General features: G+C 57.5%; 1 protein-coding gene across 1 annotated transcript in view; it reads right to left on the reverse strand.

Annotated features, from left to right (window-relative positions):
- Window positions 1-1866: 1866 nt before the first annotated feature.
- Window positions 1867-14375, reverse strand: part of PDZD4 (PDZ domain containing 4) — a 30928-nt gene continuing 18419 nt past the window's right edge. Inside the window, 8 exon segments of the mRNA XM_033176516.1 lie at window positions 1867-3370; window positions 3373-4567; window positions 4763-4873; window positions 5176-5277; window positions 5743-5805; window positions 6421-6519; window positions 6942-7032; window positions 8001-8254. Of these exon segments, the coding sequence (XP_033032407.1) occupies window positions 3021-3370; window positions 3373-4567; window positions 4763-4873; window positions 5176-5277; window positions 5743-5805; window positions 6421-6519; window positions 6942-7032; window positions 8001-8254 (2265 nt within the window). The 3' untranslated portion in view covers window positions 1867-3020.

Here is a 14375-nt window from a genome sequence, read left to right on the forward strand (position 1 = left end):
TGAGGGGCCACACCGACTTTGCCAGCAGATACAGTTTCCAGATTCCAGAGGAGACCCAGCAGCCTGTGCAGGGCAGGTGGCTGGGGCAGGCCGGGTGCGGCAGGCACCAGCGCGGCTGTTGGGCACCCAGTTGCTCTTTTTTCTTCTGGCTCTGCCACGAAGCCTGATGGCAGTGGGACCCGGACGTGAAGTTGCTGTTCCAGGTAGCCAAGTGCTGCCAGCCTTTCTGGCGCCACCTCTCCCTGAACCAGCCAAGGGACTCCAGCCTCCAGGCCCATCTGGGCCCACATCCCGTGAACACTGGAGGGCACCCCACCAGAGGAAGAAGGAGGATGCCTTTAGGACCATCCAAGGGAGGCCCCCAGCAGCTAGAGGGAGGCCAAGGGAACAGTTTGACCTCCATCTCCAATCAACTCTGGCCAATGCTCTGTGGCAGGGGCTGGGCCCTTGGAGCCTTATTCCCCCGAGGGGCAGGGTTAGGGAGTTGGTCAAGGGTTGGATGTGCCAAGCCCTCATGGGGGTGAGGCCCTGAGGGGTGGGGGAAGCTGTTATCTCTAGCCCCTGCCCTCTGCTCCCCTTCCTGCCACCTAGCCAGCAAGCCTCTTCCCCTCCTCCCTGCTGGTGGGGTGTGATATGCCAGGCCTTCCCTCTCAGAGTTGCTATGCGTCAGAGAGGCAGCCGGCACCCTTGTGATCCAGCCTTCCCTGCAGCGGGACTCCAGGCTTCTGGGAACAGGCACTGGGACTTTTCCTTCACAACCTTCTTAGCATCTAATCTGTCACTGACTTGCTGCCCAGATCTCAGTACTTAGAGAAGTTTAAATGAAAAAAAATTTTTTTTGAGACAGGGGTCTCACTCTGTCACCCAGGCTGGAGTGCAGTGGCACAATCTCGGCTCACTGCAGCCTGCAACTCTCGGGTTCAAGCGATTCTCCTGCCTCAGCCTCCTGAGTAGCTGGGATTACAGGCATCTGCCACCACGCCCGGCTAATTTTTGTATTTTTAGTAGAGACAGGGTTTCTCCATGTTGGCCAGGCTGGTCTTGAACACCTGACCTCACGTGATCCACCCGCCTTGGCCTCCCAAAGTGCTGGGATTACAGGCGTGAGCCACCGCGCCTGGCCTATACTGTCTTCTTTCTGGAGAATCTGAATGCCTCCTTGACCACTTCCGCTCCTTCACGGCAGCGCTGCGCACTCCAGGGGGCACCACTCCCATGGCAGGCTGTGCCCATGTTGTCTGCGGAGTTGTCTTTGAGGCCCTGACCCTGCCCAGCATTGAGCATGGCTCCTGGCACTTGACAGAGCCCGAAGGTTTGCTGAGAGCTCCCAGGATGGAAGGGCCCTGGCAACAACATGGGTATTCATCTATCTGGCCAAGACATCCACTGAGTGCCTTCTGCAAACTGAGCACCTTGCTAGGCACTGTGGGATCACCAAATGGGGAGGGCAGCTTCCGCCTTCCAGAGTGGATGGCACCAGGCCCTGCTGGGCAGGATAGGACTGGAACCCACTTCTCTGTGGCATGTGCCAGCAGTGGGACCCACCTACGGTTTGGTCCATGGAGATGACCATGGCCCTTGCCTGGAGGCTAGTCTGAAGTCAGGCTTCTGCCAGCCTTCTGCATCTGGTCACCACCCTGTGACTGTGACACCTCTGAAATGACTCAGGTGACTCTGGTATATCTCCTCCTGGGTGCCACACAATTGCCCATGGGAGGTCACAGTCACTGCTCCTGACATCCGAGACAAACCGAGGGCTGCAGCCTGGCTTTCAGTTGACTCTAACCCTGCCCCCTCTTCCTTCTCCCACCCCAAACTGACAACTCTTTCCCCAGCCCAATAAGAATGAACACAGGGAGGCCACGATTCAACCAAGTACAAAGGCAGCTTTTGCTTTATTCTCGAGATGCAGGGGGAAGGGGTGGTGCAGCCTGTCTGCCTCCAATCCGGGTCTCTCCAAGCCTGAGGGGCACCCCAGGCAGCCTAGTTCACACGTGAAAATCCTGAGGAGGCTGGGGGCCTCTCCTTCCCAGTCAGCCCACCACCTCACTGGGGTCCAGGTTGCGGATCACCACCAAGTCCTCTCCAGGCCGCATGGCCCAAGGTCTTCCACTGCTGCTCATGGGGCTTGGCTTCTAGACCCCTTCTAATCACCTTCCTCAGTTCACTCAGAAGAGAAGCCCCTGCTCCAGATGGTGTGGGGCGCAGAACGGGCTCTGGGACTTCTTAGTGGACACCCTGCAAGACCCCTCCGTTCCTGCAGTCTTGCTCTCTCTCAGTCACTGGGGAAACAGGTGCCCCCCAAAAGCTCCCCGTTCCCACACCTCAGAGTGGAAGCCACCAGAACAGCTGCTTCCCATTCCTCCCACCTTTCCCTCCCCTTCCCTCCCATCCATCCCCAGCCCTCCCTCCCGATCTTCCTCCCCAACTCCCTTCCAGCCATCAGTGGTGGGGGGAGTTCCACTCTGCCAGGCTGCCTGAAGGAGCTGCCAGCCCCCAGGTCAAGTCCACAAAACAAAACAACTATTGGCAAGCACAGAAAGGGAGAAAAACCACAAAAATCGGGGTGCCTTTGTCTACAAATAACTGCAGCGGGGAGAGGCCGAGCTCAGCAGCGAAGCCGGACACTCTCTTGTGCTCCTTTCAGCTCAACTTCCCTGTCTGCAAGTACACGGGTCGGGTGGAGAGATCACTGGGTATGTGTGTGCGTGCACGTGCAAGCACACGCAAGAGCATGGGGAATGGGAAATGCACACGCACAGCCGAAGGGGTGCCCATTACAGGTGTGCCCCCAATACTGGCCACTAGCGTGGTCACTTTACTTGGCAGAAAGAAGAAAAGCGTCCCTTCTCCTCAGGGGCTTCTCTCTGCTAACAAAGCCCTGTGCGCACACCTAGACGGGGAGCTGTGTGCATGCGCACAGCGAGCACGCGCACACACACACATAATCTCTATAGGAGAGTGAGGGCCGGGGCCCCAGGGGGCTCCTTGGGCCTGGGCCGTGCACCCGCCGGGGCAGCTCACACAGTAGTGACCGAGAGGAGAGGGTTGTAGACCCGCTTGCCATCAGCCGAGCGTGCGCCATGGGCCAGCATCTCCTGGATGGTGATCCAGTTATCCAGGATCTTCTTGTTCCGCTTCTTCATGGTTTTGCGGTGGCTCAGGGCAATGATGTTGAGCTCGGGCTTGCTGTCGCCATTCTGCTGCTCCCGCAGGCACTCCAGCCGGCTCTGCATCATGAACTCGCGCCGCTTCCGCTGTTCGCGGGCTCGGATCAGGTGCTGCTTCCGCTCCTCCTTGCTCCAGTAGCGGCCCATCTTCATCTCGCTCACTGCGTCGTCGTCGGTAGTCATACCGCTGCGCTCCTCCGGATCTTCAGGGCACGGGCTTTCAGCAGCCGATCTCGCACGGGCCGCTTGGCCACGTAGCGGGTTCCATCGCTACGCACCTTCACCTTCCACTCCATGCGCGGTGCTTCAGTGGCCGTGGTCGCCACCCCGCCCACCCGAGGGCCACCGGCCAAGCTCAGGGGGCCGTGGCCCAGCTCCTCCAGGCCTCGCGTCGGGGCCAGCTGCACGCAGCTGTGGTAGTGCTCACCCTCCTGGCCCTGGCTGCGGTGGCGCCGCGAGAGGTAAGGGCTGCCTTCGGGGCCCACGCGCTCCAGGGTCAACCCGGTCTTGGGATTGCGGCGGCCGCGCTCCTCCGCATGCTGCCTCCGGCCGGCCTCAGGATCCCGGGAGAGGGACCGGAACTTGGCGGGGCTCCCCGGTGGAGGAGCTGCCTTGGCGGGGGTGGCCACAGGGGGGCCGGGAGGGGTCCGGTTCAAGTTGGAGTTGCCGGCTGCAGCCCGCCGCAGGGGACTCTCGGGCAGGGGTTCCACGAGCAGCGGGGTGCTGCGGCAGCTCTCCCCAGTGTTGTAGGCGCTGGTGCTGTCCTTGTCCGACTTCTCAGGCAGCTCGGAGATGTCAGACAGCTCGTGCTTCTTGGGCTCGCTGGCCGCCAGGTCGTAGAGGCTCTCCTCCTCCAGCAGCCAGGCCTTCATGCAGCGCTCACGCAGCTGCTGCATCTTCTGCGCCCGCAGGATGTTGCGGCACTTGAATTCCAGGTGCCGTAGCTCCTCCTCCAGCATGGCCATCTCGTGGCCCAGGCTCTCGTTGCGGTTGACATCCAGGGCACTGTTGCCTCCGGAGGCCCGGGGGAAGAGGAGGCCCAGCTGGTTGCCGTTCTCTAGGTGGCACTTGATCTCCAGGAGCTCGCGGTAGCGCTCATACTCCTCATCTGTGAGGCCCGGGACGTCGCCAGCTCCCAGCCCCGCCCCCTCGGCCAGCAGAGAGTCCATGCTGAAATGGAAGTCCCGGCTCTGCAGGGCGTCCCCTTGCAGGCCAAACTTGCGCAGGCTTCCCGGGGTGTTGGTGGAGCTCGGGGGTTCGTCCCCCAGCAGGTCGTGCTCAGAGCTCTCTTCGTTCCGGGTGCTCTCGTCAGTCCGGCCCACCCCGCTGTCCAGCTCCTGGCTGTTGCTCAGGCCTGGGCCTGCATCGGGAGCCCCCTTCTCCTCTTCGTTTCGGAGCTACAGCAGAAAGGTAAGTACCGCTCAGTTAGGTCCCATGGACAGGGATGTCACGGGATGTCACAGGAGGATTGAAAGGGCTTCAAACCTGGTTCATTTTCCTGCCAAGCATTGGGAGACCCTGCACAGCCTCAGCACCTTCCACCCAGTTCTTTCCTTCTTGCCCTCCCCACCAGCACCCTTCTCCTTACTTACCTGCTGGGCAGGGGGTGATTTCAGTTTATGAGCACGCAGCTCCCCCTCATTCTCAGAGCCAAAGTCATCCAGGAAGTCATCCCGGTCGCTGTCCTTCCACCGTTTCGCCAGCTGTGGAGACAGGCCCTGGTGTCCCCACAGCTTCAAGGACCTCCCCATATCCCCTTCTTATCTGCTCTGGGCCCCACACTTGGTTTCTTTGTTTCAGTGAAGTTCAACAACCTGGGGGACAAGGTCCCAGCCCACTCAGCCTTCAGAGGCCAGGAGGGGAAACGGGCCCCGAGAGACCCCTGCCCACCCGCCCTCCATCAACTGCAGGTTGTTGGCACATGTGTGCCCTAGTCACGGCCAGCAGCTTCCAAGACAGAAAGCCTGATGTCATGGCCCTGGGTCGCCCTGCCAGGCACACACACCTGGCTCTCAGGTCGGGCCACCAGCAGGGAGATGTTGGTGTTCTCTTCCTGGCTCAGGATGGCCACCGCCTCTTCCCGGTTCTGGACGTCCACACCGTTAATCTGAGGCAGGCCAGGGTACAATCAACAAGGATGCTAGGGCTGGCCCTAGGGCGGACCCTGGGCGAGTGCAGGGAGCCCAAGCACTCTGGGCTCCGCTGGGCTAGGCTGGGGCTTGAGCTCCGGGAGGATGTAACTAAGTGGAGGGTACCAGGGAGAGGGCGGCCTGGCTCTTGCAAGAACCAATGTGTGCTCCGGACAGCATGGAGTGGAGCAGAGGGAGAGGGGTCAGGAGGTTTCAGAGCAGCAGGGGCCCTGGATGCCCGCAAATCCCATAGGCACGCGGGAGCCACTGGGGTGAGTGGGCAGGAGAGAGATGAGACTCAGCCTGGGTTTGGGACATGGCAGGCTGCTGGGCCTCAGGCTTGGCTCTTAGTGGGAGAGAGCTAGGGACTGGCTAAAGAGAGGTGGCTGGGCCGACAGGTGCAGCGGGGCCTTGGGCCAGGCCTGCAGCCTGCAAGTGCTCACCTGGATAATGCGGTCTCCCTCACGGATCCGGCCGTCTTTGGCTGCAATGCTGTTGGGATTTACCTGCAGGACACACACATCTTGGGGACTTGGTGCCTAACATGCCCTTTCAGTAGAAGGGAGCAGGCTCACCTCAGGGGCCCCCAAAGCAAGCTGAAGGCTCTCTGGCTCCCCTTCCAGCCCCGAGTCCCAGAAAGCAGGGGCAGAGGCTGTGGAGTAGTCGCCTCTCCCTGCCCCTGCCCCTGCCCCTGGCACTCCTAGGCTCCTCTGCATGGAAGCCTGTGCTTTTGGTCAGCCCTGGGCTACTTGGTGGGAAGTAGGACATTGTCCATCTGGAAGGGTGGCTTTAGTGGGATGCTGCTAGTAGGGAGGGGAGCGAGGGGCCATCCCCTCCTGGGGATACACAGACATCTGCCCAAGACGGGTTTAGGAGAAGACTAGAAAGCAACCCTGTTGCTCGTTCTCAGGCCCATCTGCTGTCCCACCCGGCACAGGCCTCTTTCTGCAGATGACTGCCTCAGTGGACAGTGGCTGAAGCCATCGACCATCCTCGCCTCACCACGCAGTACCCTAGCTGTGATGCCCTGTGTCTGCTAGCTGGGACCTTACGGGCAGCCTCTGAGCCATGGGCAGGCCACGTGGAGGGGCCTCGGGGCTGGGGCATACCCGTCTGCATACCTCTCCGACATAAATGCCCAGGTCCTCCTCGTCGTCTGTGCGGTAGCAAACCATCAGGCCCAGCTTGTCCCGGTGGCTACTTTTGTACAGCTCCACCTCCTGCCACGAGGGGTCCGGGAGGAAGCAGAGGTAGAAAGCCCCAGAAATGCGTGAGTAAGGGAGCAGGCAGCACAGCCCAGCCCCTCAACCCACAGCCCCTCAGCTTCCTCTGGGACCCCTGAGTTCAGTTTCCAGTCCCCGCTTTGAGGGTCTCTCTTACCATCCCACGTGGCGCATGTACTCAGTGGTCTCCCTCCCAGGAAATGCGCGAGGCACACACAGGCACAGGACACAGAAGACAGACATGCATGGGACGTGGACTCACCAACATGGACGGAACATGTAACCTCACCCGCACCCTCCCTGACTCAGCCAGACACGTGCCGGGAGGGTCACGGGGTCAGGCCTGGGCAGGAAGGCACGCAGGCGTCGGGGCGGCTGCCACAGCTGGCTGCGGGCCCTGGCCTGGCCACCCGGCTCACCTCATACTCCAGCTCGTCCAAGCGGTCTGCCTCCTGCGGGCCGCCCTCCATAAATTCCGCCGGGTCATAATACTCATGGCTGATGGGGGGGCTGCCCAGGAGAAGGTGGGGGTCAGACCGGCTGGCTGTCCTCTCACACCTCAGCCCCAGCTCCCAGGCAGGCCAATCCCAGCGTGCCTGGCACGGAGACCTGCTCTGCTTGTGCTCTCAAGGGTGGGTGGCCCAGCTGCCTCCTGCAGAGCTCCTTCCTGGGCAACAGGCAGCCATGCAAAGACCGGGGACACTTCTCGCACCTGAGTGTGCGGCATCCACACGGAGGACCTGCACATACTAGCTCGCCCGTCCCGCAGACCAGACTCCTCCAACCACACCAGCTGGCAGGGACCGACTTCTCCAATCTCTAGGTACCCACCCACCCGCCCAGTACTGGCCCCACTCATGCAACGCCCCCAGGAGTTATCCAGGCCCTGGAGGACTTCTGCAGAGCAGAGGGAGGCCCACCCTACCTCCAGGGGCTGCCTTCCTGGCCCCAAAACTAAGATCGGCTGCTCATGGCCCTGTGGCCTACCTCCCCACAGCCCGAGCTAAGATTAGCAGAATGAGGCAGCGCTCACGCGGTCATGAGCCACCAGGCCTGGATGAAAGGCCCTTCTTCCGGTCGGGCCAAAGAAAGAAGCCGAAGAGATGGAGGAAATTCAGAGCAGGTAGAGGAATGAGACAGACAAGGGATGCAAGAAGATTCAAGGAGTGATGCTTGTGAGGCAGCAGAGGAGAGAGGATGGAGGAGTAGGAGCTGAGGCCCTCAACCCTGGCACTTCCGGCAGCGTCGTCCCGGACAGGAGGGTCCTCCCTCGGCCCTGGGGGTAGATACAACGGGGCACCTTCTGGAGCCCGGCCCAAGGCTAGAGGCCTGGAGGTTTTGGAGCCCTCGGATACCACAGTCAGCTCTGGAGGCCGAGGGGCCTGCTTCCTGCCCGAGAGGGTGGTGTGCAGATGGCCGCCCCAGGTGGCCTGCCCTCTCTGGAGGCAGGGCCCGGGGCCCTCCTGAGGGCGACTCACAGCTCAGAGAGGACGTACGGCTCCAGGATGACCATGGGCGGGGTGGGCGGACGCAGCTTGCCCAGCGCCATGATATGCTCGAAGGTGATGTCGGTCTGAGTGCCACTGTCCACCAGCTGCAGGTCGTGACAGGAGCTGTCCCCCCGGAGGCGGGGGCTGCGTCTCAGCACCTGGATCACCAGGGGCTCCTTGGAGGAGCGCAGGGCCTGCAGAGTTTGCTCCTGAGACAGCTTGGAGAGCTCCTTCCCGTTCACCTGCGGCAGAGACACGCCTCTGTAAGAACCCTCAAGGGCCCACTCCTCCCCTGTGAGGTCAAGGCAGAGGCCCTAGCTGGCAGGACCTGGGCTGACAACCAGCACCCCAATCCACTCAAGCAAGGAACCTGCTCTCTGTCTGCAGCCCTGGCTACCTTTGGTGCCCCCGTTCCCAGGCAAGCCCCACTGCTCAGCCTTCATCCCACTGAAGGCCAGCTGGGGATCGCCAAGTCACACCAAGGGCTGGGGGACCCAGAGTCTGTGCACTGGGTCTGGAGGCTGTGATACCAGCCTACAACGTCCTCCAGACTCTGCTTGAGCTCTCCTGGCCTCTCCCCATCCGGACCCGCTTCTTTCTAGGGCAGCACTAAGGCCACAGCTAGCATGAAGAAGATCCCATTGAGTTCCTTGGCACTGACTGGACCATAACAGCCAACACTCAGTGAGCATCTGTGTTGTGCTCATTCAACATCAAGCAAGAGGATGACCTTGACTCTTCAGATGAGCTGAGTCTCTCAACAAATGTCTACTCACTAGGGAGGGCCAGGGTCAGGTTGGGGGACAAGTAGGAAGATGCCTAAAGATATGGTGTTGTATCCTCACAGTGGCAACTGACTTGCCCAAGAGAAAAGCCTTTGACATACAAGAAATCCCCTGGAACTGCAAAGTAGCCTAAAAGAGGTGCCAGGAAAGTGGTCCTTATAAAGCACTGTACTCCAGCCTGGGCGGCAGAGCGAGACTGTAGTGGGAGGCTGATCACAAGGTCAGGAGATTGAGATCATCCTGACTAAAATGGTGAAACCCCGTCTCTGCTAAAAATACAAAAAAATGGCCGGGCGCGGTGGCTCAAGCCTGTAATCCCAGCACTTTGGGAGGCCGAGACGGGCGGATCACGAGGTCAGGAGATCGAGACCATCCTGGCGAACACTGTGAAACCCCGTCTCTACTAAAAATACAAAAAACTAGCCGGGCGAGGTGGCGGGCGCCTGTAGTCCCAGCTACTCGGGAGGCTGAGGCAGGAGAATGGCGTGAACCCAGGAGGCGGAGCTTGCAGTGAGCGGAGATTGTACCACTGCACCCCAGCTTGCATGACAGAGCAAGACTCCATCTCCAAAAAAAAAAAAAACCCACCACTGTTTTTTGGGCACATGCCATGTGCTACATTCTGGGAAAGACCCCTGATGTGGGTCCCCACAAAATCCTAACCCCCAACAACCTTGAGGGAGATGCCATTATTGCAGATGAGGAAACCGCGTCAGCAAGCTCAGCAAGGTGGTGGCACTGAGTCAAGGTCATGAGCCAGGACAGGCTGCCCGGTGGCCAGAAGGAGGGGTCAGGGAGGAGGCGGCCATCGAGGGCCAGGGCCCAAGGTGGAAGCGGGACCTGAGCAGCTCTGCGGGATGCTGTGGGGGTGAAGGAAGGACGATGGAGGGGAGCAGAAGGAAGCCCATTATGTACAGCACAGCTGGTGAGGCAAGGAGTGCCCACAAGGTCGAAGGCTGCTTCCGCAGCACCCTGGCACAGTATGCTGCCACCTTCAAGTCCTCCTTGGGGAAGGGAGGCAAGTAGAGAAGGGATGAATGACTAAGGACCAAGAAGGACTGAAAAGACTCCACCAGAATTCAGGGCACGTGCCACAGGGCCAGCAAGGGTCAGCAGGAAGCATTTCCAGGAGGAGGCAGCTCTCGAGGCAGGTGTGCAAGGTCTCCTCATGGGCCCAGTGGCTTGTGGAAGGGCTGTTCTGGGCCTGGGGAGGCTACACACTAGCATTGTGCCCAAATGGCTATGCCCCGCAGGTGAGCGTGGGGACAGGTAAGGGAGCACACATGGCCGGCCATGCATGCCTTGGCGGGAGGCAGAGAAGGCTTCTGGAGCAGGGGGCACCTGGCCTCCATCAGGCAAAGGGAGCAGGGCCAAGAAAAGACACGGGGAGGTTGGTTTGCAGTTGGAAGCGAAGCCCCCAGTCAGCACGGAGAGGACCCAGAGTCCACCTAGGGATGGAGCAGGCTGGAAGCTTGTGCCAGATGAGAGGGCAGAAGGGCCCTGGGTGTAGACGCAGGTGGCTGCGGCTGCACAGAGTCCTCTGCTTTTCCGAGTTGTGCGAATATTAGCAAGTTTACAAGAACTCTCTGTCCTGCATTCTCAGGGCAGCACCTCCCTCCCCGGTTTTCTCACAGAGATATCAATTCCAACGGCAAAATCTTGTCTTAGTGCCTGCAACACAGTAGAACCACCGCTGTAGGAGTCTTTCCGGGAAGACAGCTATCACAGGAGAGCCCAGCTTGTCCTCGGAACCCCTATGGCCTCAGCAGTGGCTCCTGCGTTACCTTTTTTCGACCTATGTCCTTGTAGATAATCATTGAAGTTTTCTATGTCTCCCTCCTCCCCCAAATTTTTCATATTCTGAAAAGAGCTTATTGTCAAAATCAGTTTTGTCTGATTGTAAAAGAAACACATGTTCATTTTTTGGTTTTTTGGGGCTTTTTTTTTTTTGAGATGGAGTCTTGCTGTGTTGCCCAGGCTGAGGTGCAGTGGCACGATCTTGGCTCACTGCAACCTCCACCTCCTGGGCTCAAGCAATTATCCTGTCTCAGCCTCCCAAGTAGCTGGGACTACAGGTGTGTGCCACCACGCCTAGCTATTTTTTTTTTTTAGACAGTCTTGCTGTGTCATCCAGGCTGAAGTGCAGTAGCACAATCTTGGCTCACTGCAACCTATCTCCTGGGTTCAGGTGATTCTCCTGCCTCAGCCTCCCCAATAGCTAGGATTACAGGCACCCACCACCACACTGGATAATTTTTGTATTTTTAGTAGAGATGGGGTTTCACTATGTTGGCCAGGATGGTCTCGAACTCCTGACCTCAAGTACTCCTCCTGCCTCAGCCTCCCAAAGTGCTGGGATTACAGGCATGAGCCACCGCACCCGGCCATGCGGCCTATTTCCTTCCAGTCTGTTTTCTATGTGTGCCGTTTTGCAGCTGCAGGCCCCTTAAAGGTCCATCCACACCAGTGGACCATCATGTTCATCATCACATCACTAAGGCTGGCTTTGATTTTTTATTATAAAGAATGTGGCAAAGACACATTTTGGGGTGCATTTTGCACATTTTTCATACTTAAATCTTTGTGTAACCAGTGGTTGTCAAAGTGGATAAAATTTCTTGAGGTGCAATTTCTGGATCAAAGACTATAAAGGAAACAGCTTTCAGCTAAGAAGGTATTTGTTGGAAGACCATAAGAATGCCAGTCGGGACAGGGCATGCTGTGCTTGGTGGAGAGGCTGCAGTGAGAAAGGCAGGATGGAAGAGGGTAGGCGGCAGCAGAGTGTGGGTTCGGGAAGGCTGTAGACAAAGGGACATGACGGAATGCCTCAACACTCTCAGCAGCAGTGACTAGAGCCGACTGAAGCTGGGAAATTTGGGAGCCATTATTGATATTTTAACTGTAGAATGTACAGGTAACTGAATGATATTAACAACAAAGTCAATAAATCCTCGGAACACATCACTGTCTAATTATCTTACTACACTTTTCTGTCATCTGTGCTCTTGGGGTTATTCACATCTGGCGTGGGAGGTGGGAATACTCTGATGGTGTGTGCATGCCCCCCAACTCCAAGCTCAGTGACATCGAAGTGGTGGCTTGAAATCGGCTATAGTGGCAGCATTTACACCGAGGAAATCGGCAAATGCTCCAAATCAGGGCTTTTTGTCTGGCAACATTTACCAGCTTACCACTGCCCTTGAGGAGAGCCAAAACACAAGCAGAAGGGCTCGGAGCTGTCCTCAGGGTTTCTTCCTGAACTCCCGGGGCAGGACAGCAAGCAGGCAGTGGGATGCTCAGGTGACAGAGATGACAGAGAACGCAGGAATGCCTTTCTCCCTGGAATCATTACCCAGCAGCAGTGTTGCTATGGAAACTGAGGAGAGCTTGCTGGGCGGGCTGGTGGAGGCTGGGATGTCAAGAGGGGGATGGGCGCGTGCACAGCCTCAGCACCTCAGATCAACAGCAATCAGAGTGATCGCCTGTGACAGCCAGGCAGGTCTTTGGGGGGAAGCCACTGGCTCTTGAAGCCTCTCTCTCTCTCTCTCTCTCTCTCTCTCTCTCTCTCTCTCTCTCCCTCATCAGGTCATGCTGGACCCCCAAGGAAAAAATGAGCTCCTCTCTGGGGAGGGGCTAAGGGCTGCCAACAAGGTGGGAAAATATGGGGCCATAAGCATAGAGGTACAGGGCCAGGCACATGGTAAGGAGCCACATTGTGGCCCTTCTGATGACAGCAGCTCTTCCAGTTCTGCTCAGAGCCCTGCTCCCCCCACCCCCAACCATCCTGAGGTAGCACACTGGTAAAGCCACCCCCGTAATGCCCCAACTTTCGGATTGCCTACTCGACCACTCCAGTCTCTAAAAGGCACAAACACTCAACATGGCCAACCCCAGGCTTGCTTCCCGCCAGACTCTCCCTCCTGCCCCACCTGCAAACATTTCCGCACCCTGGGAGCTCGCCCCACCAAGACAGAAGACCTAGTCCAAACCCTGGCCAAGCAATTCCAATTGGATCAAAGACCTACAGGGACAAAGCAAAACAAGAGAACAATATCTTTACGGTGTGGGATAGAGATGAAATTCTCAATATTTCAAATGGGCAAGCAATAATGGAAGAGATGTAAAACTTCTAGACGACAAAAGACACCCTAAATGCAGTAAAAAGGCGGGCTCAGAGGAGAGCCTTTCAATGCACGGACCTCATAATGGGTTTTCCAGAATATGCAAAGAATTCCTACAAAACAAGAAGAAAACACAGACACAAACAACTCAAGAAGAACATGGGCAAAGGATATCAACAGGTGCTCAGGGCAAAGGGGACCCACCAGCAAGCACCTGGAGCCATGAGATGGGAGGAGACGCCCTTCAGAACTGCCACCAGGAGGACCAGGAGGATGGGGGCATGAAGGCCACAGCGGCCAAACACCAGGGACAGCCCAAAGGTCTGCCAGCGGTCAAACAAACATTTCTGGCATTCTGTATGTGCGGTTAATGGAGGCGCACATGCTTATTCATAGTATGTACTTGGTGGAAAACACAGCAGAGAGGCAAGCAGAGGAAGGGCGTCGGGGACGGGTGGGCACAGTCGGCTTCAATCTGCCTTCAATACCTTCTTCAAGGAAAAACGCTCAGGCCAACAGGGCCCACATCAAGGCTGGGTGCCAGTGCAGGTACTAAGTAACGTGAGATGATGCCTCATACTTCTCCAGATGCTACAGCAAGTCCAGGAGGCCTCAAGGTACCCAGGCCGGAGCTCAGCCTTTTATGTGTGATTGTCTAATTACCACCCTTTCATTAGACTACAAACCCCAAGAGGGCTTCACCCTGAGTTCTACTTCCATCCCAACTCCTGGCAGTTTGCTAAAGACAAAGTTTAATATGTTTCTTGGCTGAATTAAAATTTTATATATTTCCATAATTTGTTGAATATATATTAATAACCTGTAATTTATCTGATCTATCTTTATAAAACAATAATAGAAATGGGGGCCAGGCGCGGTGGCTCAAGCCTCTAATCCCAGCACTTTGGGAGGCCGAGACGGGCAGATCACGAGGTCAGGAGATCAAGACCATCCTGGCTAACACGGTGAAACCCCGTCTCTACTAAAAAATACAAAAAACTAGCCGGGCGAGGTGGCGGGTGCCTGTAGTCCCAGCTACTCGGGAGGTTGAGGCAGGAGAATGGCGTAAACCTGGGAGGCGGAGCTTGCAGTGAGCTGAGATCTGGCCACTGCACTCCAGCCTGGGCGACAGAGCGAGACTCCGTCTCAAAAAAAAAAAAAAAAGAAGAAGAAGAAGAAGAAACAAGGTTTCACCATGTTGCCCAGGCTAGTCTCTAACTCTTAGGTTCAAGCCATCTGCTTAGTCCTCCCAAAGTGTTGGGATTACAGGCATGACCCAGCCCCTGGGTCTGATGTACTCAGACTCTACTAAAAATACAAAAATTGCCCGGCGCGGAGGCTCACGCATGTAATCCCAGCACTTTGGGAGGCCAAGGCAGGCAGATCACCTGAGGTCAGGAGTTTGAGACCAGTCTGGCTAACAGAGTGAAACCCCGTCTCAACTGAAAATACAAAAA

Source organism: Trachypithecus francoisi, unplaced genomic scaffold (assembly GCF_009764315.1).
Source record: "Trachypithecus francoisi isolate TF-2019V2 unplaced genomic scaffold, Tfra_2.0 Contig00133, whole genome shotgun sequence".
Classification (NCBI taxonomy): domain Eukaryota; kingdom Metazoa; phylum Chordata; class Mammalia; order Primates; family Cercopithecidae; genus Trachypithecus; species Trachypithecus francoisi.